This window comes from Neoarius graeffei, chromosome 22 (genome assembly GCF_027579695.1).
Source record: "Neoarius graeffei isolate fNeoGra1 chromosome 22, fNeoGra1.pri, whole genome shotgun sequence".
Taxonomy (NCBI): Eukaryota; Metazoa; Chordata; class Actinopteri; order Siluriformes; family Ariidae; genus Neoarius; species Neoarius graeffei.
In genome coordinates, this window is record NC_083590.1 from 16,399,757 (window position 1) to 16,424,504 (window position 24,748).

A 24,748-nucleotide genomic window follows, 5' to 3' on the forward strand; every position below is an offset into this window, starting at 1 on the left:
TGGATATCATCATGTCACACTGATATCTGTGAAGATTCTCAGTCATCCAGGTCATAGTAAACTGTGGGTGTTAAAAGAGAGCAACTGGACTTGCTTGAAGATTCTTGAAGATGTTTCACCTCTCATCTGAAAGGCTTCTTCAGTTCTGTCTGACTAGTAGGGAGTATCAGGTATTTATCCTCTCATGGTTGAAAAGCTCATCTAAGGTGGGGTTTACATTAGACCGTATCAGCGGATCATCAGATTAACGTTTTTAAAAACGATTAGCGTGCACACAGCAACGCCAATACACGATTCGCGTGCACACAGCAATGCCAATACATGGATACGCTAATCACATGACTAATTCAGCACGTAAGTGTCAGTGCAGCTCATCGCTTCCTCCTCAGCAGCTGTGCTCCAAATCACTCCGCCCTGAACAGCGAGTGCCCTCTGGAGGGTGCGCACTCCGGCCCTGCGCAGCTCACAGAGCGCACGAGTGAAGTGCACGAGCAGTGATTCGGGACTGAGCCGCTGTGTGTGTGACCCCAGTGCATATCGGGCATGCGCGTCACTTACCACTTGCAAGTGGAAGGATGGCAAGCCTAAAGACAATCATAACTACACAATGGGCAGTATTTGCATCAGTATTTGCAGTATTTTCATACTTTTATACTCTTTCATGAAAGGTGATACAAGGCGGAAGTCCGTGCCGTTTTTCAGCAGTCGCGTCACATGACCAACGCCAGCGAATCAGGAAGGTGGATGTCACAGTGACGTTTCCAATGACGACACCAGCTAGAGCTCAGCACAGTGTATCCATGTATTCTCAATGTTTACACAGCACCAGACCAGACACGATCTGGATTGAATATGTGGACCCTGGCGGATTCCCGTTTCCCGGCGTTTTAATGTAAACGGACAGTGCATCCGCGAAGAAAATGAGACAGATACGGTCTAATGTAAACTTGGCCTAAGGTGTCGTTGAGTCATCCTGTTGGTGTGGGTCACTGGGGGCTGGTTGTGAACGGCCTCGAGAGTCGTTAGGGTGATCAATGGATTGCCCGTTAGGGTGATCAATGGAATGCTGATTCTCTCTGTTCTCCTGTGAGACACTGAAAACAGCTGGGTTTTGGTGTGCATTCAGTCATACTTAGGCCCTGTCCACACGGCAACGGATTCAGGTGACTCCGATACAATTGCTTATCGTTTAGGCCTGGCGTCCACACGGCACCGGCGTTTTGGGTGCCCAAAACGCAATCTTTTTGAGAACGGGTTCCAGAGTGGAAAGATCTGGCAACGTTGCCGTTGCGAAGTCGTCTGGATTAGTAGAACGGATTTGTTTACAATGACGTCACAACCACATGACTGTGAGTGCTTCACGCCGGGTAGAAGTGTAATGAACTCGATGCGAGTTTTCAACAAATCCTATAACTTGGTTCATGAAACGCGCTTACAAAATATTTTCACTGTGAATATTTATTGTGTAATGGTGCAAAGTGAGAGAGAGAGAAAATAGCCCTTAGGGCAGAGTCAATCCCGCCAGCAAAAATAGGGAAAAAAAGGAGCGATCTTACCTCTTCAGATGTTGGTTTAAGTCCTACAATACATTCCTCAAAAAGGTCGTAGAACAACAAATTAATCCATCAACGTGTAGCATTCAATTTATTCCGGACCATTAAAGACGCCGCCTTCCGCGTAGAATCATACGTCATCCTTGCCGCCATATTGGATAGGTCAAAGCGGAGAATAAAGATGCCTCATTCATGTGCTGCGTTTAACTGTACCAACAGGTTTACCGTCCAAACGAGATCACATGGGATTACCTTTCACAGGTAAGACTGGAAAAATACTTTTCATTGTATTTGGTCATTATAATGTAATTTTACGAACAGATTTTCCTGACTTTGTGGCTAATATGAAGTCTCGCGCATAATAGTTTATGCGCATGCGTCCTTACTTCTTCTATTGTTCTGGTGTCTCCGAAGGGACCGTCTTACAGCGCCCCTAGAGGTGTGGCATGTGTATTGCATCGTTTTCAGCAAGCGTTGCGTTGCCATATGGACCTGATATTTTACTGATCGTTGCCCATTTGGACGCGATGTATTTTTAAATAACATCTCGTTGCCGTTGTCATGTGGATGTAGCCTTAATTGAGGTTTTTCACCCACGTGACCAAGTCATGTGATGCATCGTTAGGCTGCCATTTTGGACGTCATGGCTCGAATCAGTTTGAATGCGAGGAAGGCGACAAACGAAAAACATAAAAGAAAAAGGAGCGAGATGCAGAAAACACCTTCACTATCCAGCGACATAGGGCATTTACAGGGCGAGCAGAGGGAGAGGTATTTGCAAAAATTGAGGTTAGCAGGCTTAGAGAACGATGTTTACCTGCTTCCACCAGGATTGTTCACTGACGTACGGAAGTACATGAAGCCCTCGTCTTTACCTGACTTCGGCCCACATGATCTGTATACCTATGTCGTTAAAAACCCATCGCCATACACAGGTATTGATCTGAAAGTGTATAAGAGTTTGGATACCTACAAATATTTTGTGTCAGGCTGGGTAACATGCCTACATCAGTGGGTCGTCCCTGGAGCCAGTGGTCACCATCTTATTACAGCTAAGGTTTGTTCACATTTTCATTTACTTTCGGTCCTCAGGATAAACAAAATGTTATTAAATGTCATTGAAATAACTTCTTAGTCTGTTGAGACATGGCCCGTTATAAATTTGCTGTTACCAGGCAATGACCAAGAACTGTATTATTAGGGTCGGTGTCTGTGTTGTAGCAGTGTACTAGCAGCTAGCTGTTAGCACTAGCTAATGTCAACAACATAGCTAGTATGTTACTGTAGCAATGTTTACGTTCAGTCATTTGGATGACTGTTAAAACCTTTCAGTCTCAAGTTTTTCCTTTACTGTATTTACTAGTTTACTGTAATTATGATCCGGCAGCTATTTACACCGGATCCAGTGTAAATAGCTGCCGGAGCGCGCTCCAGAACCTCGGCTGGAGCACTCCGGGAGCAAGCCGGCGCGTGCTACTTAATTTGAGGGGGAGCAAGCCGGAGCGCGCTCCGGAACCTCGGCCGGAGCACTCCGGGAGCAAGCCAGAGCGCGCTGCTTAATTTGAGGGGGAGCAAGCCGGAGTGCGCTGCTTAATTTGAGGGGGAGCAAGCCGGAGCGCGCTCCGGCAGCTATTTACACTGGATCCGGTGTCTGTAACACGTTTTTTTTTTTCAAGCTGGTTCTCCCTCTCTGTCTGCAGCGTTAGTATGTAGCTTGACCTTCAAAATGGCGGACACCGGGGCGTCACGTGACCCTGTGACGTCAGGTGAAAAACCTCAATAGAGGGGATGGTTAGGAAACCCGGCAAACTTCAAAGGACCGTCCTATTGTTTCATATTTGAAGTTGAACTGTACCGTGACATCAGCACGAGAGTGCGCACTTTAACCCGGCAACAACAAACATAGCGGACGGATCTGACAACAACTTCTTGTTTGGGATTGATTTTGATGCTATCTTAGATATTTTATTGGAAAATGAAGAAATAGAGGAGCACTTTACAACCTCAGTTGATGATGTGAGTATGAAATTCGTGAATTTGCGCGAAAGTTGAGCCGCGCGACTGCCCAGACTAAACTCGAACTTGATCTCTTGTGGTCTAGATATCAACCAAAAATACAAGTTCATGCCTAAGATCAAGGTTTTTTTTTTTAAAAAACATTTGCACCCGAACTCTCGTTTTCATGTAGTTTTAGATCAGAAACTTTGAACATCTTTTGTTGTTTTGTTATGGCCATGCTTTAATGCATTGGTCTCTCTTGTTTGGCAGGTTCAATCGACAGAAATACTTTGTAATGATTGTGGGGAAAAATACCAGACCAGACATAGTTAATAGAGCCTTGTTAGAGGTTTCATGGCTTCTCTTAGGCATTTTCAGCTTAGGCACAGCGCCAAATATGGGTTTCTTTTTTGTTAGTTTTTCGGAGTGAACTACAAAAAAGCAAAAGAAAAAACCAATTAAGACAAAGGAATATTTTGAGAAAACATAGTTCAAAAGAAAGAAAAAATTAGTAAAGGGAAGCTCAACTAAAGCTTAGCGTTGTATGGTCTCAAACCGGTGCGTGGAGACTCACTGATCAATAACAAACAATAACTGAATACTTACATATTTTGACATCTTCAGGTGCAAAATGCTTCTCACAGGTGTAGACTGTATCACTTTTGATCTGTTCTCTAAAATCTTGGTCTACTTCTCGTCTTCTTTAGCTCCCCAAGCCATTCCTCTCGCCATTTCTTATGAGCTTCATTGCTCCCCAATGGCAGCTTAAAAATGCCGATTCCTTTGGTTCTTCTGCAAGACCCACAACCAAAAACTGCACAATTTCGGCCTGGCATTTCTGGAAACTTGAATAAAGTTTTGCTAAAGTAAAGAAATCTAGGAAAATATCGCTCGTTTGAAATACTACTTTCTCGGTTCTCCCCTCTACTAACTCTGCTAGTGTGCACTCTCAGGGTCACGTGATCAAGCCTAAACCATAATAAAGAGTTATCCCTTTGAAGTTTGCTGGGTTTCCTAACCATCCCCTCTACTAACTCTGATTCAGTTGTCTGGGAAGTGTGCCAAGGACTGCATTGTAGGTGGCTGATAAATGATGTCTTAGACCCCCACCTCTGTTCAGTGATGGCTGTTCCAGGTTGACAAAAATGGCTTCTTTAACTCCTCGCTCATACCAACGATCCTCTCTGGCTAAAATGCATACGTTGCAATCCTGAAATGAGTGTCCTTCATGGGCGATTGCTCTAAGACAACGAGGCAGGCTTAGCCTCCTCTAAAAATGACAAACATTGTGTAGGATGAATTGTGCTAGGCTTATGTTATAGCCGACCTTATAACATTGCTATTTCAGATCCAGAATCATATAAATATATGTGCTCAACCCACTACAGTGCGAAATCATTCCGTTATAACTTTCCCCAGTTCGCCTAATGTGTGCGTAAGTTTTTCCCCCTCGTGACAGCGTGATGCAGCCCAGCCTCAGTGGATTGGGAGCTATGTGCTTGTCAATCTCAAAATGCAAGACGATTATTGGACAAATACTGCGAAAATGCCCGCCCACGGAGTCTCACGGACTCCCAGCCTCAATGGACTTCAATGGCATTTGGGAGCTCTGCGCTTTTCAATCTCAAAATGCAAGATGATTATTGGACAAATACTGCGAAAATGCCCGCCCACGGACTCCGAGCCTCACATGGGCGGGACATGGCAGTTTCCGCGAGGAGACTGGTGATTGGTGAAAGCGGCCGGATATTTTCTTTGATTGACAGCTTGTTTCAACTATAGACAGGCAGAGGTACAGTGTTGCCAGATTGGGTGGTTTTAAGTGCTTTTTGGCAGGTTTTGAACATATTTTGGGCTGGATAACGTCAGCAGTATCTGGCAACATCAGTTCAGTCCCATGCAGATTTGCAAGTGCTGTGGTGTATTGTAAGAGCTCAGCTTACATTTTGATTTCATTCATTACATACGGTTTCTACCAGCTTTTTTAGTTTGTATATATTTTCATTGTAAATAAAGTGTAAATATAGTGTTGTCAAGTTTGCTATCTTAGTTCCAGAAATTTCGTTTATTTGAGTGACTGAACTTGAACTTGAGGGGGCTAGTCAGCTAGCAAGAAAGCTGCGCACAGATGCCAAGCATTGCTGATTTTAATTTTGGTGAAGCCATTTGCCAGTCTTCCTTTCGAGGAAAAAATTAAAATTAAAGAGCAGGGTAGACCAACGCCTCAAATTGACTTGGTGAAAAAGGTAGGGAATAATACTCGTTCCTTTCAGCTCTCCTGGTACGAGAAAGTGAATTGGCTAACAGCAAGTGACCCACATCAACAACAGTAAATAGGCTACTTTAGTAATATGTCATGGATGGACCAAAAATATAGAATCTATTTAAAATGTTTATGCTGAGTATATTATATTGGAATATATGTTTTTCTGGATATGAATTAAACACAGCTACAATTTGGAAAACATTTTTAAACAAAAACACAGCCGAGGTCAATTTTTAAACAACATGCCACAATTTTAAAATATAAAATATTAAAATATACCCCCCCCCACGCCACCATCATGTATATTGGACAGTAGGCTAATGGGCCAAAAGAACCTGTTATTTCACAATTTGTGACCCTGCCAACAATCAGCCAGATCAGAGGCAAGAGTATGGGCAAAATTGATGTGTTTTTTCTTTTAAAATCTGGAAATATCGTAACCGACCAGCCTCCCCTGTTTGAAAGACTACCAGCCGCCACTGGTGTCCTTTGTTGTTAAGAAGAAGGTAGACAGCAGAGTCCTGGCCTCTTTAAGAGCAAGAAAAGGAACATAATGGACAAGGAGGATAACAGGAACAAACGCAAGAACATTGTCATTCCCTACATTTCTGGTCTATCTGAGAAACTCAGGAGGATCTTCTACAAACACAACATTCCGGTACATTTCAGACCCAGTAACACCCTGAAGCAGAAACTGGTCCACCCTAAGGACAGAATACCCAGACACAAACAGGACAACGTAGTGTATGCAATTCAGTGCAGTGAGGAATGCACGGTCTCATATATTGAGGTATTTCACCCACGTGACCAAGTCATGTGATGCAGCCATTTTGGACGGCATGCTTAAGTCCTTCAGTGCAAGGCAGTATGAGATGGTGGAGACCTTTGCACATTTTAACAAGAAAGTAAGCTTTGATTCATGTTAAACTGGATCTGTCTTTTATCACAAACACTGTACCCAGCCTTGGTATGGAGCCAAGGTTGTCGACAGAAGTCAACAGTTTGATGAAGGATGACCCCAGCAGTTTGAAACGGTACAAGGTAGGCTATGTTCACAACACTGTCTTGTTACTCGGGGGATCCGAGATCCCCTGAAACAGACATGAGATCCTTTGAAAACATGATTTGGGAAATGTTGGGGGGTCTCTAAAATATTGGCAAAATGATGTTTATTGACATAGCAATCGTGTGTAACGGGAAGCATTTGCATATCCGAAGTGTTGTGTTTACATGACAACGACTGCTGCTGCCAGGTTGGTTGTTGAGTAGCCTGACTGTTTTTTTTTTTCTTGCGTGTGGTATCATTGTTGACGCGAGGTTGTTTTTTGAACATGCCAATGCGGACACGATTTCCCCTGATGAGTTATGACTTCAGACGCGATGCGTGTGTGGAGTCCGCATGATATCTGCGTAAGATAGGCTTCTCATGTGTTTGGAGATCCGCGCTCTTTTTTTTCTTTTTTTTTCTCTTTCTTTCTTTCTTTCTTTCTTTCTTTTTACTTAATTTCCCTGTTTATTTCTGTGTCCCGTTTCTTTCTAGCCTCTGTTATTGCGTTTTATGTCTGATGTCTGCTACATTCAACCCTAGACAAATTAACACTGCCTTGTTTCACTGCTCAGATGGGTTAACAAACACTGACCCATTTACTTTTTGCTATATATTTTATCAAAATTGCGTTAACTGATAAACTAACCTGAAATGAAACGATCACTGCAAAGTCTGGAGTACTCTGTTGGCTCCCAATCCTGTCTTTTCACAGCTGTAATCCCTCTTTTCTGGGCCAGTAGTAAACCGGTAGTGATGTGTCGGTCCCGAACGATCCGGTTCAAAGAGCCGGCTCTTTGAAGTGAACGACGGGAGCCGGCTCTTCGGTGGGAGCCGAGTTGGGGAGCTGAATTATTTTTTTTTTGTCCTTAGGTGCCTCAGAGAGAGAGAGAGACTTTCACAAAAAAAGTTGCTGTCCGATTGCGTCTTTGTGTTGTCTATTACCATTCAAAGGAAAAAAAGTAGCATGGTGTACGCCTACTTTTTTTGGTTGGGGGGATTGGGGTCATTCATAGCTGCGAAAATACGAAAATTGGTGTAATGCTTAAAGCTGTGGAGCGCAGGGGAGAGGAGTCTGTGAGGCACCTGAGGAGGGGAAAATCAGCTGTGTATTTTATATTGGTAATATAACACAGTTTTGCATTATGTTTGTGAGAAAATAATTTATTAACTGGTAAGTTTTATTTCTATAGTTAGAACATTGTTACACTGCTATACTTTACAATCAGGGGCGATTCTAGCATCTGATCTTTGGGGGTGCTTAGCCCCCAGAGCTGACAGAGGCACCTGGCTTGAACGACAGTGTTTCCACGTTTATTCCGCATTTAGACTAGACTTAACTAGACAAGAAGACTAGACTAGACAAGACTAGACTTATGCAATGTTTTAACAGAAGCTGACCCAATAAACTGATATCTACACATTTACGACCACTGACACAAATATTTACGTTATATTTTTAACTAAACAAGACCTACTACTGCATTTGTAATGTTGGAGCTATTCATTTTGAACAGTGGTAATTGTTAATTAATGTGTTATTGTGTATTGTGTAATAATAGTGTGTATTATTATGATTTTACATTAGTTTACATTAGTTTATATTATTTGTTATATTTTGGTCGTGTTCTTTTGATAGTCATTTGTTTAATTGTTTGCTTCGTGCATGTACATTTCAGTGTCTGTTTTGATTAATTTGCTAATTATTATGATGTTATTTAAGATAAATATATAAATATAAATATATAAATGATAAGCAAACGTAAACGCTATGTTACATTAAATAAAATTGACTAACGCACGGTGGTCTAGCACCGTAGCACTTGTACAGCTCTGCACAAAAGTATCTCGATATGGATGATAAATGTCGTTTTTATCATTCTGTTCATAGACCAGGGAACATCGATATTGCATTATGCATATTATTGTGTTGTGTTTAACAACTGTAACTCCAGTCCGTACCTTCACATCTCGCTATCCCAGTAATACTCAGGTGCTATTTCGAGTTCCTCATCGGCGTGGAATCCAGTTAAAAAAAACACCATGTTGTAGCAAGCACTCGCGCGGACAGGCAACCCAATCAGAGGGGACGCAAGGAGGAGAAGTATTTTACTGCTCATAGAACTATCACGTAATAGGTGAATTCAAGAACACACACACGGCCGCGCACACATTCATTGCGCAGTGCGCAAGGGCACTTATTTCTGAAAATTACGTCCAAAAGCAGTGTTTTTGAGGGTGCTGAGCTAGGGGGTGCTGAGCTCGTTTTTGGGGGTGCTTGAGCACCCCCCAAAATAGGCTAAACACGCCCCTGCTTTACAAAGCTTTACAATGGCTACAAAAACTAAAAAATAAAATGGAACACACTCAAGCACCTAACCCAGGAGAATTTGCGGCAGGCCCAAGAACGGCAAACCTGCCTGTACGACAGGGGTACGCACCTTAGGAAGTTCGCACCGGGAGATAAAGTACTCGTACTGTTGCCCACGTCGAGCTCCAAATTGATCGCCAAGTGGCAAGGACCCTTTGAGGTCACACGGCGAGTCGGGGACGTCGACTACGAGGTGAGGCGAACGGACAGGGCTGGGGTGCTACAGATTTACCACCTCAATCTGCTCAAACTCTGGAATGAGGAGGTCCCCGTGGCGTTGGTGTCGGTGGTTCCGGAGAAGGCGGAGCTGGGGCCGGAGGTTCAAAAGGGAGCATTGGCATCGCATACCTCTCCAGTCCCCTGTGGAGACCACCTCTCCCCGACCCAACTCATGGAAGTTGACCAGTTGCAGACTGAGTTTTCGGATGTGTTCTCGCCCCTGCCTGGCTGCACCAACCTCATAGAGCACCACCACATTGAGATGCCCCCGGGGGTGGTAGTGCGCAGCCGCCCTTACCGGCTACCCGAACACAAGAAAAAAGTGGTTCGGGAAGAACTTGAGGCCATGCTTGAAATGGGCATCATCGAGGAGTCCCACAGTGACTGGAGCAGCCCGGTGGTCTTGGTACCCAAGGCCGACGGGTCGGTCCGGTTCTGTGTAAACTATAGAAAAGTCAATGCGGTGTCTAAATTCGACACGTACCCAATGCCTCGTATTGATGAGTTGCTCGATCGACTAGGCACAGCTCGCTTTTACTCGACACTGGATTTAATAAAGGGTTATTGGCAGATCCCCTTGACTCCATTATCCCGAGAAAAAACGGCCTTTTCCACACCATTCGGCTTACACCAGTTTGTCACACTTCCTTTTGGGCTGTTTGGGGCACCCGCTACGTTTCAGTGGCTGATGGATAGGGTCCTCCGCCCCCACGCCACCTATGCGACCGCATACCTCGATGACATCATTATTTATAGTAATGACTGGCAGCGGCACTTACAACACTTGAGGGCCGTCCTTAGGTCGCTGACGCGAGCGGGTCTCACAGCCAACCCAAAAAAGTGTGTGACTGAGCGGGTGGAAGTACGGTATCTGGGCTTCCACTTGGGCAACGGACAGGTGCGTCCCAAAATTAACAAGACAGCAACAATTGTGGCCTGCCCGAGGCCCAAGACCAAAAAGGGGGTGAGACAGTTCCTGGGGCTGGCTGGCTACTATCGTAGGTTTATACCTAATTATTCAGATGTCACCAGCCTGCTGACTGATCTCACTAAAAAGGGGGCACCAGATCCAGTCCAGTGGATGGAGCAATGCCAGCAGGCTTTCTCTGAGGTGAAGGCTGCACTGTGCGGGCGGCCACTGTTACACTCCCGTGACTTTTCTCTCCATTTTATGTAACAGACCGATGCGTCGGACAGAGGGCTGGGGGCCATTTTGTCCCAGGAGGTGGAGGGGGAGGACCGTCCAGTGCTGTACATCAGTAGAAAGCTGTCGGTACGCGAGGGGTGCTACAGCACCATTGAAAAGGAGTGCCTCGCAATCAAGTGGGCAGTCCTCACCCTCCGCTACTACCTGCTGGGACGCCCTTTCACCCTCTGTTCGGACCACGCGCCCCTCCAGTGGCTCCACCGCATGAAGGATGCCAATGAGCAGATCACCCATTGGTATCTGGCACTCCAACCCTTTAACTTCAAGGTGATCCACAGGCCGGGGGCGCAGATGATTGTGGCGGACTTTCTCTCCCGTCAAGGGGGGGGGAGTCAGCTGCAGGCCGGACAGCTGCCCGGCCTGAGTCGGGCGGTTGGGGTATGTGGCAGTGGGGGCATGGTCAAGCGCCGGTCTGTGACCGGAGGGCGGAGTCAGGGAAGGTAAGTGGTTGAATCACTACACCTGATGTCAATTAACCTGTTTGTGTGTCTTCCCAGTGACCGCGCCCTATATAAAGAGAGAGAGAGCAGAGGAAGTGAGCTCTCTCCCCAGCCAGACGACTTGTGTGTGTGTGTGCGTGCATGCGTGCATGGCTGTGAGAGTATGTTTGCATCTGAAAAGAGCAAAATAAATGAAGTTATGGAACTTTATTCAGGCCTGCTGTCTTTCTGTGCTCCTCCCCCTCCTACGAACTGCCACAAAGACTTAAACTGCACATGAAGCAATTTTTTTTACATATTTCAATGAACATGCCCTGGTGAAAATCATTCAAGGATCTTCAAGGATCTGTAAAGTTCTTTGTGAGGATCTTTGATATCCTCAGCAGGATCCCCAACAAAGATTCGCAAAAGATTTTCAAGTATCTTTCAAATTCTTGCCAAGATCATCAAGGATCTTCAGTTTTCTAAGATCTTTGAAAGATCCTTGTTGAATCCTTGAGGATCTTGCAGGATTCTTGCAAAGATCTTTGTGGGGATCATTATGAGGATCTTTGTAGGATCCTTAAAAGATCTTTGTCAAATCCCTGAGGATCTTTTCAAATGATTTTGCAAATGAAGATCTTTCTAAGATCCTTATCTTTCAGGATCTTTGGCAGGTCTTTGACAATCCTCATGGATCCTTAAAGATCCTGTGAGTTTTTTCACCAGGGTACTGCTGAAACACACAACTTCAAAGTTTGAGATGACAGGATCTGTAAAATATCAATCTATGATAATGAACTAGATAGAACTCGACGCCAATGGCGCCGATGGGGATGCCTCTGTCCAGTAGACTACACGCCTTATTAAGTTGTGATTTGGGGATGGACATTGGACCTCACAGTAATCTTGACCTGGTGAAATTACTTGTATTAGCCCTGGAGATATTGTGTTCACAAGGTTTTCGGACAGACATTTGACCTCACAGTGACCTTGACCTTAGACCTTTTGATTTCAAAATGTAATCAGTGCATCTTTGTCCCCAAATGCACAAATGGTAAAAGTTTGGTGAAATTCCTTTCATTTACCTTGGAGATATCGTGTTCACAAGGTTCTCAGACAGACATTTGACCTCACAGTGACCTTGACCTTAGACCTTTTGATCTCAATCTAATCAGTTCATGTTTGTCCCAAAGCGCACAAATAGTGAAAGTTTGGTGAAATTCCTTTCATTAGCCTTTGAGATATCGCATTCACAAGGTTTTGGGACAGACGCACGCATGGACAACCCGGAAACATAATGCCTCCTGCACCTTACGGTGGCGGAGGCATAAAAAGGGGTGGCACGGTCATGTAGTGGTTATCACTGTTGCCTCACAGCAAGAAGGTCCGGATTCGAGCCCAGTGGCCAACAGGGGCCTTTCTGTGTGGAGTTTGCATTTTCTCCCCATGTCCCCGGGTTTCCTCCGGGTGTTCTGGTTTCCCCCACAGTCCAAAGACATGCAGGTTAGGTTAATTGGTGGCTCTAAATTGACCGTAGGTGTGAATGTGAGTGTGAATGGTTGTCTGTGTCTATGTGTCAGCCCTTTGATGACCTGGCAACTTGTCCAGGGTGTACCCTGCCTCTCGCCCATAGTCAGCTGGGATAGGCTCCAGCTTGCCTGCAACCCTGTAGAATAGGAAAAGCGGCTAGAGATAATGGATGGATGGATAATGGAAAAGGCAAACCTCCCAACCTTGAGTGCAAAGATTATGTTAAATATCTTGGAACCTTAATTGAGAGTAATCATATACCCTGTCCACACTAGGGATTTTGTACCGATATGAAACTACTTTCGTACCGCAACACCTGTCCACACTAGCAACTATACCGATACTGTAGCGGTATAACTGTATCGGTATGAAACCCACAAATATACATTTGTGGGTTTCGTACCGGTACAGTATCGGTACTGTAGCACTTCGCTGTAGTGTGGACAGATGAAGTGGTTCTGTATCTATACAAATATAATGCACATGCACAAATTCACACACCTCAATCGATGTCTTCGCTGAATAAAATAGTGAAGAACAGATATTCGTTTGTTTCTTTCTCAACGGCCTCGCGCATTTTATACAATTCGACTGAATAAATGACCACCAGAAATACAGACTGTACATTGACAACAAAAAGCACACACACGTCATTTCATCCGTACGGAAGCCGAGAGAGGCCCTTCATATAATCCTTTTTTTTTATTCACCTTGTTATCCTGAGATAATGACATAATTAATTCAGGATCTCGAGAAAACAACACAACTAATTAATGATCTCGAGAAAACAAAACCATTATTTTGAGATCTCGAGAAAACAAAACAATTATTCCGTGATCTCGAGAAAACAAAATTATTTCACGGTCTCGAGTAAACAGCTGAGAAATGGTTCATTCAGGTGCGCCAAGAGACTTGTGATATGCTGACTTTGGGGCTATTTCTCATTCTGTGTAGATGCAACTTTGGTCATTAGAATGTCTGGAATAATTGATCACCTAATAAGGCAATATTTTGATCAGGGGTTGACACAGGGAGAGATTGCATTAAGTCTTTTAATAAGGGATAATTTCAAAATTAGTCCGCGGCACCTCCGCAGAAGACTGGCCTGGCTTCGTCTCTACCGACGGAGATACAGTGATCCAGCTGAGATCATGAAATAATTGTTTTGTTTTCTCGAGATCACAGATTAATTGTTTTGTTTTCTCGAGATCTCGAAATAACGGATGCCATATATTCTCAGAAGGAAGTTACTCGGTAACCACGGAAACATTTCGCGCACACGCATTTCAACTACCGTGAAAGAAAACCGCAAACATTTCTCGCTAGTGTGGACAGATGCACTAAACTGTACCGGAATACTTTGTATCGATACAGTTATACCACTTTTGTACCGGTATAAGTGTGAACACAGCATTACATTTAAATACCATATTGAACCCCCTCCTAGAACTGCCACCTTATTGTGGTGGAGGGGTTTGTGTGCTTGAATGATCCTAGGAGCTATGTTGTCGGGGGCATTATGCCCCTGTCAGGGTTTCCCAAGGCAGACAGGTCCTAGGTGACAGGCCGGTCCTAGGTGACAGGCCAGACCAAGAGCAGTTCACCAAAACCCCTATGGAGAAAAAAACAAGGACCGTGACGTCGCCCGGTATGACGCAGCCGGGGCCCCACCCTGGAGACAGGCCCGGGGTTGGGGCTCGTATGCGAGCGCTTGGTGGCCAGGCCTTTGCCCATGGGGCCCGGCCGGGCTCAGCCCGAAGAGGTGACGTGGGCCCGACCTCCTGTGGGTTCACCACCCACAGAGGTAGCAGTAGGGGACTGGTGCAGTGTGGATTGGGTGGCAGTCGAAGGCAGGGGCCTCGACGACCTGATCCCCGGACACAGCAGCTGGCTGTTGCGACATGGAATGTCACTTCGCTGGGGGGGAAAGAGCCTGAGCTTGTGCGGGAGGTTGAGAGGTACCAGCTAGAGATAGTCGGGCTCACCTCCACGCACAGCTTGGGCTCTGGAACCCAGCTCCTCAAGAGGGGCTGGACTCTCCACTTCTCTGGAGTCGCCCGTGGTGAGCAGCGGCGGGCTGGTGTGGGCTTGCTTATAGCTCCCCAGCTCAGCCGCCATGTGTTGGAGTTTACCCCAGTGAACGAGAGGGTCGCCTCTCTGCGCCTTCGGATTGGAGAGAGGACTCTTGCTGTTGTTTGTGCCTACGGGCCAAATAGCAGTATAGAGTATCCGGCCTTCTTGGAGTCCCTGGGAGAGGTACTGAGGGGTGCTCAGACTGGGGACTCCATTGTGCTACTGGGGGACTTCAATGCTCACGTGGGCGACGACAGTGACACCTGGAGGGGCGTGGTTGGGAGGAACGGCCTCCCCGATCTGAACCCGAGTGGTGTTTTGTAATTGGACTTCTGTGCTAGTCACGGTTTGTCCATAACGAACACCATGTTCGAGCATAGGGGTGTCCATAAGTGCACGTGGCACCAGGACACCTTATGTCGGAGGTCGATGATAGACTTTGTAATCGTTTCATCTGATCTCCGGCCCTATGTCTTGGACACTCGGGTGAAGAGAGGGGCTGAGCTGTCAACTGATCACCACCTGGTGGTGAGTTGAATCCGCTGGCGGAGGAGGAAGCTGGACAGACCTGGCAGGCCCAAACGTATGGTGAGGGTCTGCTGGGAACGTCTGGCCGAGCACTCTGTTGGGGAGGTCTTTAACTCCCACCTCCGGGAGAGCTTTTCCCAGCTTCCGAGGGAGGCGGGGGACATTGAGTCTGAGTGGACCATGTTCTCTACCTCCATTGTGGACGCAGCTGTTCGGAGCTGTGGCCGCAAGGTCTCCGGTGCCTGTCGTGGCGGCAATCCCCGAACCCGGTGGTGGACACCGGAAGTAAGGGATGCCGTCAAGCTGAAGAAGGAGTCCTATCGGGCCATGTTGACCTCCGGGACTCCTGAGGCAGCCGACGGGTATCGGCAGGCCAGGCGTGCTGCAGCTCGGGCAGTTGCGGAGGCAAAAACTCGGAACTGGGAGGAATTCGGGGAGGCCATGGAGAAGGACTATCGGTCGGCCTCAAAGAAATTCTGGCAAACCATCCGGCGCCTCAGGAGGGGGAAGCAGTACTCTGCCAACACTGTTTACAGTGCGTGTGGGGAGCTGTTGACCTCGACTGGGGACATTGTCGGGCGGTGGAAGGAATACTTTGAGGATCTCCTCAATCCCACCGTCATGTCTTCCACTGAGGAGACTGAGGCTGATGACTCAGAGGTGGACTCGTCCATTACCCAAGCCGAAGTCACTGAGGTGGTTTGCAAGCTCCTCGGTGGCAAGGCACCGGGGGTGGATGAGATCCGCCCTGAGTATCTCAAGTCTCTGGATGTTGTGGGGCTGTCTTGGTTGACACGCCTCTGCAACATCGCGTGGCGGTCGGGGACAGTGCCTCTGGAGTGGCAGACTGGGGTGGTGGTCCCTCTTTTTAAGAAAGGGGACCGGAGAGTGTGCTCCAATTATAGGGGAATCACACTTCTCAGCCTCCCAGGGAAAGTTTACTCCAGGGTACTGGAGAGGAGAATTCGACCAATAGTCGAACCTCGGATCCAGGAGGAACAATGCGGTTTTCGTCCTGGTCGCGGAACACTGGACCAGCTCTATATCCTTCATAGGGTGCTCGAGGGTTCATGGGAGTTTGCCCAACCAGTCCACATGTGCTTTGTGGATCTGGAGAAGGCATTCGACCGTGTCCCCCGTGGTATTCTGTGGGGGGTGCTTCGGGAGTATGGGGTTCGGGGCTCTTTGCTAAGGGCTGTCCGGTCCCTGTACGAACGGAGCAGGAGTCTGGTTCGCATTGCCGGCAGTAAGTCAGACCTGTTCCCAGTGCATGTTGGACTCCGTCAGGGCTGCCCTTTGTCACCGGTTCTGTTCATAATTTTTATGGACAGAATTTCTAGGCACAGCCAGGGGCCGGAAGGAATCCTGTTTGGGAACCACAGGATTTCATCTCTGCTTTTTGCGGATGATGTTGTCCTGTTGGCTTCTTCAAACCAGGACCTTCAGCATGCACTGGGGCGGTTTGCAGTCGAGTGTGAAGCGGCTGGGATGAGAATCAGCACCTCCAAGTCCGAGGCCATGGTTCTCGACCGGAAAAGGGTGGCTTGCCCTCTCCAGGTTGGTGGAGAAGTCCTGCCTCAAGTGGAGGAGTTTAAGTATCTCGGGATCTTGTTCACGAGTGAGGGAAGGATGGAGCGTGAGATCGACAGGCGGATCGGTGCAGCCTCCGCAGTGATGCGGTCGCTTTACCGGTCCGTCGTGGTGAAGAAGGAGCTGAGCCAAAAGGCGAAGCTCTCAATTTACCGGTCGATCTAAGTTCCGACTCTCACCTATGGTCATGAGCTTTGGGTAATGACAGAAAGAACAAGATCGCGGATACAAGCGGCCGAAATTAGTTTCCTTCGCAGGGTGGCTGGGCGCTCCCTTAGAGATAGGGTGAGAAGCACAGTCACTCGGGAGGAGCTCGGAGTAGAGCCGCTGCTCCTCCACATCGAGAGGAACCAGCTGAGGTGGCTCGGGCATCTTTTTCGGATGCCTCCTGGACGCCTCCCTGGGGAGGTGTTCCAGGCATGTCCCCCCGGGAGGAGGCCCTGGGGAAGACCCAGGACATGCTGGAGGGACTATGTCTCTCGGCTGGCCTGGGAATGCCTCGGTGTTCTTCCCGAGGAGCTGGCCGAGGTGTATGGTGAAAGGGAAGTTTGGGCTTCCATGCTTAGACTGCTGCCTCTACGACCCGGTCCCGGATAAAGCGGAAGAAGACGAGACCATATTGAACATATAGACCCTTTTCAGTCACGTGACCTTCATAAACGCGACCACCATTTTGTAGCGGATTTCGGCTCGAATTGGTTTGAATGCGAGGGAGGCGACAAATGGAGAACATACAAGAAAAAGGAGCGAGATGCAGAAAACACCTTTGCTATCCAGCGACATAGGGCATTTACAGGGCGAGCAGAGGGAGAGGTATTTGCAAAAATTGAGGTTAGCAGGCTTAGAGAGCGACGTTTATCTGCTTCCGCCTGGATTGTTTACAGACGTACGGAAGTACACGAAGCCCTCGTTTTACCTGACTTTGGCCCACATGATCTTTATACCTATGTCGTTAAAAACCCATCGCCATACACAGGTATTGATCTGAAAACTCTTGTTTTGAACACTTATTTGTAGGCAGTGCTTAATTTGTAAAGTGGGAGATCCCGGAGCGCAGAGGATAAGTGGCTCTGGTGCGGAAAAAAGGGGGGGAGGGGGGCGCGGTGCTGCGCTTCTGGGCATGTTTTGTAATAACACTGCAAATTAAGTTCATCTGCAGATATTTTGTGGATGTCGTTTCATGAGAGAAATCACCAACAAGACAGATATCAAAATCAGACATTAACACTAAATAAACTTGCATTTTTTTATTTAATTATATGTTTGTTTGTTTTTTGTTACATAGTCAAAAAAGGTGTCGGATCACCGGATCCAGTGTAAATAGCTGCCGGAGCCAACGCCCGAGGTTCCGGAGCGCGCTCCGGCTTGCTCCCCCTCAAATTAAGTGCTGTTTGTAGGACACTGCCTCTGATCTGTCCTACAGTCTACCAACAGCAAAGGAACACAACGCTAGCTAATGTCATTAGCTAATAGCTACTACAGAAGAACAAAGAGGTTACAATGGGTTATTTTAGCCTATTTGGTTACACACTCGCCGCCACAGAATGTTAACAGCAATGTAATGCCTTTTCTGGCTAATTTTATTCGTCTTACCTCCAACAAAGTGGTCACTGCAGAAGCGCTGGTATGCTGAGGGCTGCCAATCTTTCCTGTTTATGGCCGCTATCCATCTTCTCCGTCGGTCAGCATCTACCGGGATCCGATAAAATGATAACCCTTGCCTTGTTTGTTGATGGTTACTACATCCAGGTGCACAACAATATAGTGGCATGATGGAAGTCTTGCTGAAAATAAACACTTTCTTTGCTGCCATTCCTCAATGTTGGCTGTGGTAAACTACTGGTAGTACATGTCCAAAATGGCGGCCGCGTTTGTCGTGACGTCACGTGAAAAGGGTCCATAGCTCTTAAGATAAGTAAAATTGTCGGAATGACTGCTAAACTCAGGCACTTTGTACCTTTTAAGACACTATGTCAAATTTATCAGTTTCTGATCTTTCCAGACATATGCTGTTACAGTGCGAGGTCTTGCCAGTAAATGTTACTTAAATTAGATTTTGATCCTACAAAAACATGCCCTGCGCTTCATGTCTTTTGCAAAAAGAAATGAGCACACGGTGCCACTTTTTGTTGATGCTGATATTAATGCCTGTAAAATTCCTATACTATGTATCCGTATGTTGCCAAACGCATGACATTCGAAATGGGTTGCCCCAACCAACATATTAAATCTTTTTATTGATACCAGCAGCATCCATTCATACAGTACTCGGGCTTCGACTTCCAAGAACTTTTACAAAAAAAATCTAGACCAGAAATGCAATGTAATGCATTTTCTAGAGCAGGAGTAAGGGTGTGGAATGACTTACTAGGGTTATTAAGAGAGCTTCCAAAACAACAAAACTGCATACTGCCCTGATCGATAATCTTTTTAAATATGACAGTTATACTCAGGGGTGCCAGAAGCATTTTTAATTGGGGGGGGGCACACTGGTGGGGGGTTTGGGAGTCTCCCAGAAAATTTTTAATTAATTAGATGCCATTTCCTGCATTCTGGTGTATTTTTAACAGGTTGTTAAACACCTAATTTTACCTACAAAAGTCACTCAATTCAATGACTATTTTAGAGACTCAACAATAAGTCCTCACTCAACTCGTCCATATATTCATCAGCCTGTTTTTAAACCCACTGCTCTGCTTAAGATGAGATGAATGTGACACAATTCATCACCAACAATGACTTTATGGGTGCATTTTACTTTTTATTTTGTGTTTCCTTTTTTGGTTAGTTTTAGATGTAACACAACATGCCACTGTGCCAAGCAATAGTGACACTCAACTGTATGTTTAAAAATAAGAATATTCATAATTTCACACGGCGGCACGGTGGTGTAGTGGTTAGCGCTGTCGCCTCACAGCAAGAAGGTCCTGGGTTCGAGCCCCGGGGCCGGCGAGGGCCTTTCTGTGTGGAGTTTGCATGTTCTCCCCGTGTCCGCGTGGGTTTCCTCCGGGTGCTCCGGTTTCCCCCACAGTCCAAAGACATGCAGGTTAGGTTAACTGGTGACTCTAAATTGACCGTAGGTGTGAATGTGAGTGTGAATGGTTGTCTGTGTCTATGTGTCAGCCCTGTGATGACCTGGCGACTTGTCCAGGGTGTACCCCGCCTTTCGCCCGTAGTCAGCTGGGATAGGCTCCAGCTTGCCTGCGACCCTGTAGAAGGATAAAGTGGCTAGAGATAATGAGATGAGATGAGATAATTTCACACAATGAACAGGCATGACATGGCATCATGCAAACTTCAACACACAAAATCACACTGTGTCAAGCAACGGTGACATAAAAAAATAACTTCACACAATGAACAGGTGCAATTTTGTTAACCACCAACAGTGACTTAAGTGGGTGCGTTTTACTTTTTTCCGATTTAGTGATACTCATAACAAAAATGACATGACATCATGCAGTCTTCATAACAAAATTACACTGTGTCAAGCAACGACACATAAAAGAGAACTTCACACAATGAACAAGTGCAGTTTTGTCAACCTACGTGCAATGGTGGTGCTACAGTAACATTTACAGATCAGTATAACAAATAGATTTATAGATATATCTCCTTCTTACATTGGTGCCACCACAATTTCTACCACTTCATAACTTTTATCCCCCTTTCCTTCACAATCCACCTGGAATAACATCCATCTCTCTCCATTGCTTTCCTTTCTATGATTCCTTCCCCATACACTGATTTCCCATGTTACTTTCCAGAAAACTTGCAAAGACCAGACAAAACAAGTTCTTCAAATCACAACAGGGAATCAATAAATATCATCAGAGCAGACTTGACCTCATTCTTGGCATTACAATAAGGTCGCCCTACTGGGTTTGAATTAAATGATAGCTAACATTAAGCTAGCTGATACATCTCCTAACATTGACTAGCCAGCTAACTGCACTAACATTTCCATTGGGACAAAAAAACCCTGTCCTGTGGGGAAATTTCGACTGACTTTCCGCTTCTTTGTAAAGAATGTCCTTAAGTCCATTGTGTCTGGGGAGGGAGCAAATACTGCAAACAATCCATCATCAACCAAGAATACCCCATTAGGCTAAGCGTATTTCATTGTTTAGTTGAACATTAATTTAACGTGGCCTAGGGTTAATTTTGAGGGCATATAACAAAAGAATAAGGTTTCAGCAAAAGCCAGACTTTGTGAGGTGGCAATGGAGCTGATGTCACCTCCTTCACTCTCGAGCAGCTGCACCAAAATGTCTCTGCTCTCGCTGAGATTCACTCGCGTGTGGTGAGTTGTTGTAAGAAATGCCCGGAGTGGATTTTCAGTGGTACATGTATTCTCTTATCGATCAAGTGGAATGGATTCTTTCACGAAGCAATAGAAACGGCGCTGGGTGAACTAATATTTTATGTAAATGTGGGAGGATCCAAACGAAGAATTATGAAATATGAAGGGGACACACCCCCTTCACATTCAATGGTGGCGAAGCCCATGATACTGATATCTCTCAAATCAGTGCAGCTCTAAAGAATCACAGATTTTGATTTTTTTTCTCTTTCTACCTTGATAAATGGTGCCTTTATAGTTATGTTTATTTTTCGCTGAATTAATTACTTTTTCTTCCTGTCCAGCTGTAACAATTTCTTTCCAAGTTCTTTAAATTATTATTATTATTATTATCATCATCAATTTCTTTTCTCTTCGTATTCTTTTTTCCCTTTCCTGATTTATGATAATTTATTTAATATTTAATATGACTGATCCAAGCCCTGTGATGACCTGGCGACTTGTCCAGGGTGTACCCCGCCTTTCGCCCATAGTCAGCTGGGATAGGCTCCAGCTTGCCTGCGACCCTGTAGAACAGGATAAAGCGGCTAGACATAATGAGATGAGATGACTGATCCACCTAGATTAGCATGACGACTTGCGGATCAGTCCAATATTGGAACACAAACAGCTCTGCAGATGACACACAATTTATAGTTTTGCTTTTCCTTTCTTTCAATGAATCATTTTATTCAAATAACGGCATTTAAAGCTTAAATTTTTTGAAGAGGTCAGTTAGTTTGTGTCTCAGGTGCAGTTTGTGTGATTAGTAACAGTGTTGTAGTAAATTTCACAGTGATTTCAGACAAATTGCAGTCGGATCAAGTCCCGTTTTGTGCTGCAGCTTCTCACATACGTCCATCTGACCCAAAGACTTTGTGACAAATCATCAGTGTGCAGTGAAAAGAAACAATCTTCCTCCTCAGGACATTGATGATGAACCTAAAACCTCTGCTTCAGTCTCACTATTAGAAAATGTGTCTTACTGAGGAGCAGGTCATGTGACTCTCAGAGAGATGATCTTACCTCAGTGTTTCCAGTTTACAGTGACGATTCTCCAGTACAGCACAGAGACGCTTCACTCCTGAGTCTCCCAGATTATTATTATTCAGATTCAGTTCTCTCAGGTGTGAGGGGTTTGATCTTAGAGCTGAACTCAGAGCAGCACAGCCTTCATCTGAGACACCACAATACCACAACCTGCAGAGACACAATGACACACACTTCATCAACAGATTTTCATCTTGGTGTAATAGTGGTTGTGAAGATGTCTCTCATGTTGGACTGTCTCTATTCTCTTCACCAATCACAAGCTCTCTCATTAGCCGCTTTATCCTGTTCTACAGGGTCGCAGGCAAGCTGGAGCCTATCCCAGCTGACTATGGGTGAAAGGCGGGGTACCCCCTGGACAAGTCGCCAGGTCATCACAGGGCTGACACATAGACACAGACAACCATTCACACTCACACCTACAGTCAATTTAGAGTCACCAGTTAACCTAACCTGCATGTCTTTGGACTGTGGGGGAAACCGGAGCACCCGGAGGAAACCCACACGGACATGGGGAGAACATGCAAACTCCACACAGAAAGGCCCTCGCCGGCCACGGGGCTTGAACCCGGACCTTCTTGCTGTGAGGCGACAGCGCTAACCACTACACCACCGTGCTGCCCCCAATCACAAGCTATTATTAATAATGACTCAAACATTACCACTGTTACTGACATTAAGTTTACTCGAGGTGCAAATGATTCAGCAAAAAGTCAATAATTTAAAGGTTAAAGTGAACAGTCAGGTTTTGTAGAATTTATCTCTGCTTGACTGGATTTTTAATGATCACATATTTAATTGTAAAGACATTTTAAATACTTCTTTAAAGTAAAAGTGATTCTGAAGAGAAATGATCATGACTAATATATTTGTTCTGCATGTTTTACTTTTACAGAAAATTTTAATTGATAAACAACACTGTATACAACTATTAACTGCTGCTTTAGTGAGTTATTGTGACTCTCAGAGAGATGATCTTACCTCAGTTTCTCCACTTTACAGTGAGGCTTCTCCAGAAGAGCACATAGACGCTTTCCTCCTGAGTCTTCTAGTTTATTCCAAGACAGATCCAGTGTCTTCCCAGTCAGAAGCAGTTCTCTCAGACTGGAGGTTTCTGAGTTGAGCACTGAGACCAGAGCTTCAGCGCGTCTCCTTTTAATTGTATCACAACTGATCCTGAAGGAAATAAAATAATACATAATAAACTCACACAAATGATCAAATAGGTCCTCAAATCTTTCACTGCACCATTTCATTTTCATAAATGGCAAAAGTACAAACTCCGAGTCGACAATACACTGAAATGCTGTAACAGTAATTCACAGTTCGAGCTGTTCGGATTTGAGTTTTCTGCTGCACACGTCATCACTGACACATGGGATAAACACGCAACATCAAATCTGATCACCAAATCGGGAAATAAGAGTCTGATCTAAAATATTTATAAGAGGAGAAAAAGAGTTTCAAAAGTCAGGTTTAGATGAAGCAGGCAGAGTTCGAGGCAAAGTCATATTTATCTGAACAGGTCAGTCATTTGATTTGTTTTCTAATTAGTGAGCGACTGAAATGATCACAGCCCAGTGCTGAAGGAGTTTTATGGAGATACTCATGATGAGCTACTTGGCTAACTGTGTGTGTGTGTGTTGCCAGGTGCTCCTTGCAGACATCCCAACCTGCAGAAACTCATTTCAGGGAGGTGTCGTGACGCATGACTTTTTTTCCCCATCGGGGGGAGGAGCGTCACGACACCTCCCTGAAATGAGTTTGGATGTCTGTAGGCCAATCAGGATGCACTTTGTTGAGCATGCGCTACATGAACAGGCACACGCGCAGTCTCCCTCGCGCACTCCGTCATATGCACGATGCAGACATTAATGTTTCGAATGCACACTCTTGCTCCCTTGCTCTAGATTCCGGGAGACATTCTCCAATTTGCGGGCATCAGGGAGCCGCTATCAATATGCGGGAGACTCCCGGAACTTCCGGGACACTTGGGATGTCTGTCCTTATTTGTTCCTGGTGCCAGTGATTTACAGACTGGACATGTTCTTCCCCTTATACTCTGTGTGTTGTCCCTCCCTGTCTGACCTGAAATCAATAAATCACAGAGCTACAGCAGGAAAAGAACAAAAGCTGTGAAGGTCAACGGGAAAAAAAATTAAATTCATAAATTATATCAGGATATTAAAACAAAATAATTTAATAAATTTATATTATGATCTAATAAAGGTAAATAAGAATAGTGTTTGTAACGAGTTCTCTGTGAAAGTCTGTTTTCACGACTTGAATAAAACCGTTTATCAGGTCATAACAGGCCTCAACATTAACTTTTGTCACCTTTTTCCCTGCAGGGCAAATGGCTTCAAAACATTTTTGTCCCCTTTGAATTTCCTTTTGCCTTAAAATTTTGTGGTATTTCGGCAAGTTGTCAAGTCCATGGTTCAAGGCAACACTGATATGTTTTCTAGGGGGTATAATTGAGTTATTTAGACAAAAGAACATTTTAAAAATTATTTTTAAAAACATTTATGTCTGCAACAGAAGAACAAGACAA

The 24,748-nt window shown here is 45.4% G+C and overlaps 1 protein-coding gene across 1 annotated transcript in view; it reads right to left on the reverse strand.

Moving 5' to 3' along the window:
* The window catches only part of LOC132870682 (NACHT, LRR and PYD domains-containing protein 12-like), a 226,962-nt gene that overhangs the window by 37,049 nt on the left and 165,165 nt on the right, over positions 1 to 24,748 (reverse strand). The window contains exon 8 of the mRNA XM_060904455.1: positions 22,171 to 22,344. Within this exon, the coding sequence (XP_060760438.1) occupies positions 22,171 to 22,344 (174 nt within the window). The remainder of the gene's footprint in view (positions 1 to 22,170; positions 22,345 to 24,748) is intronic.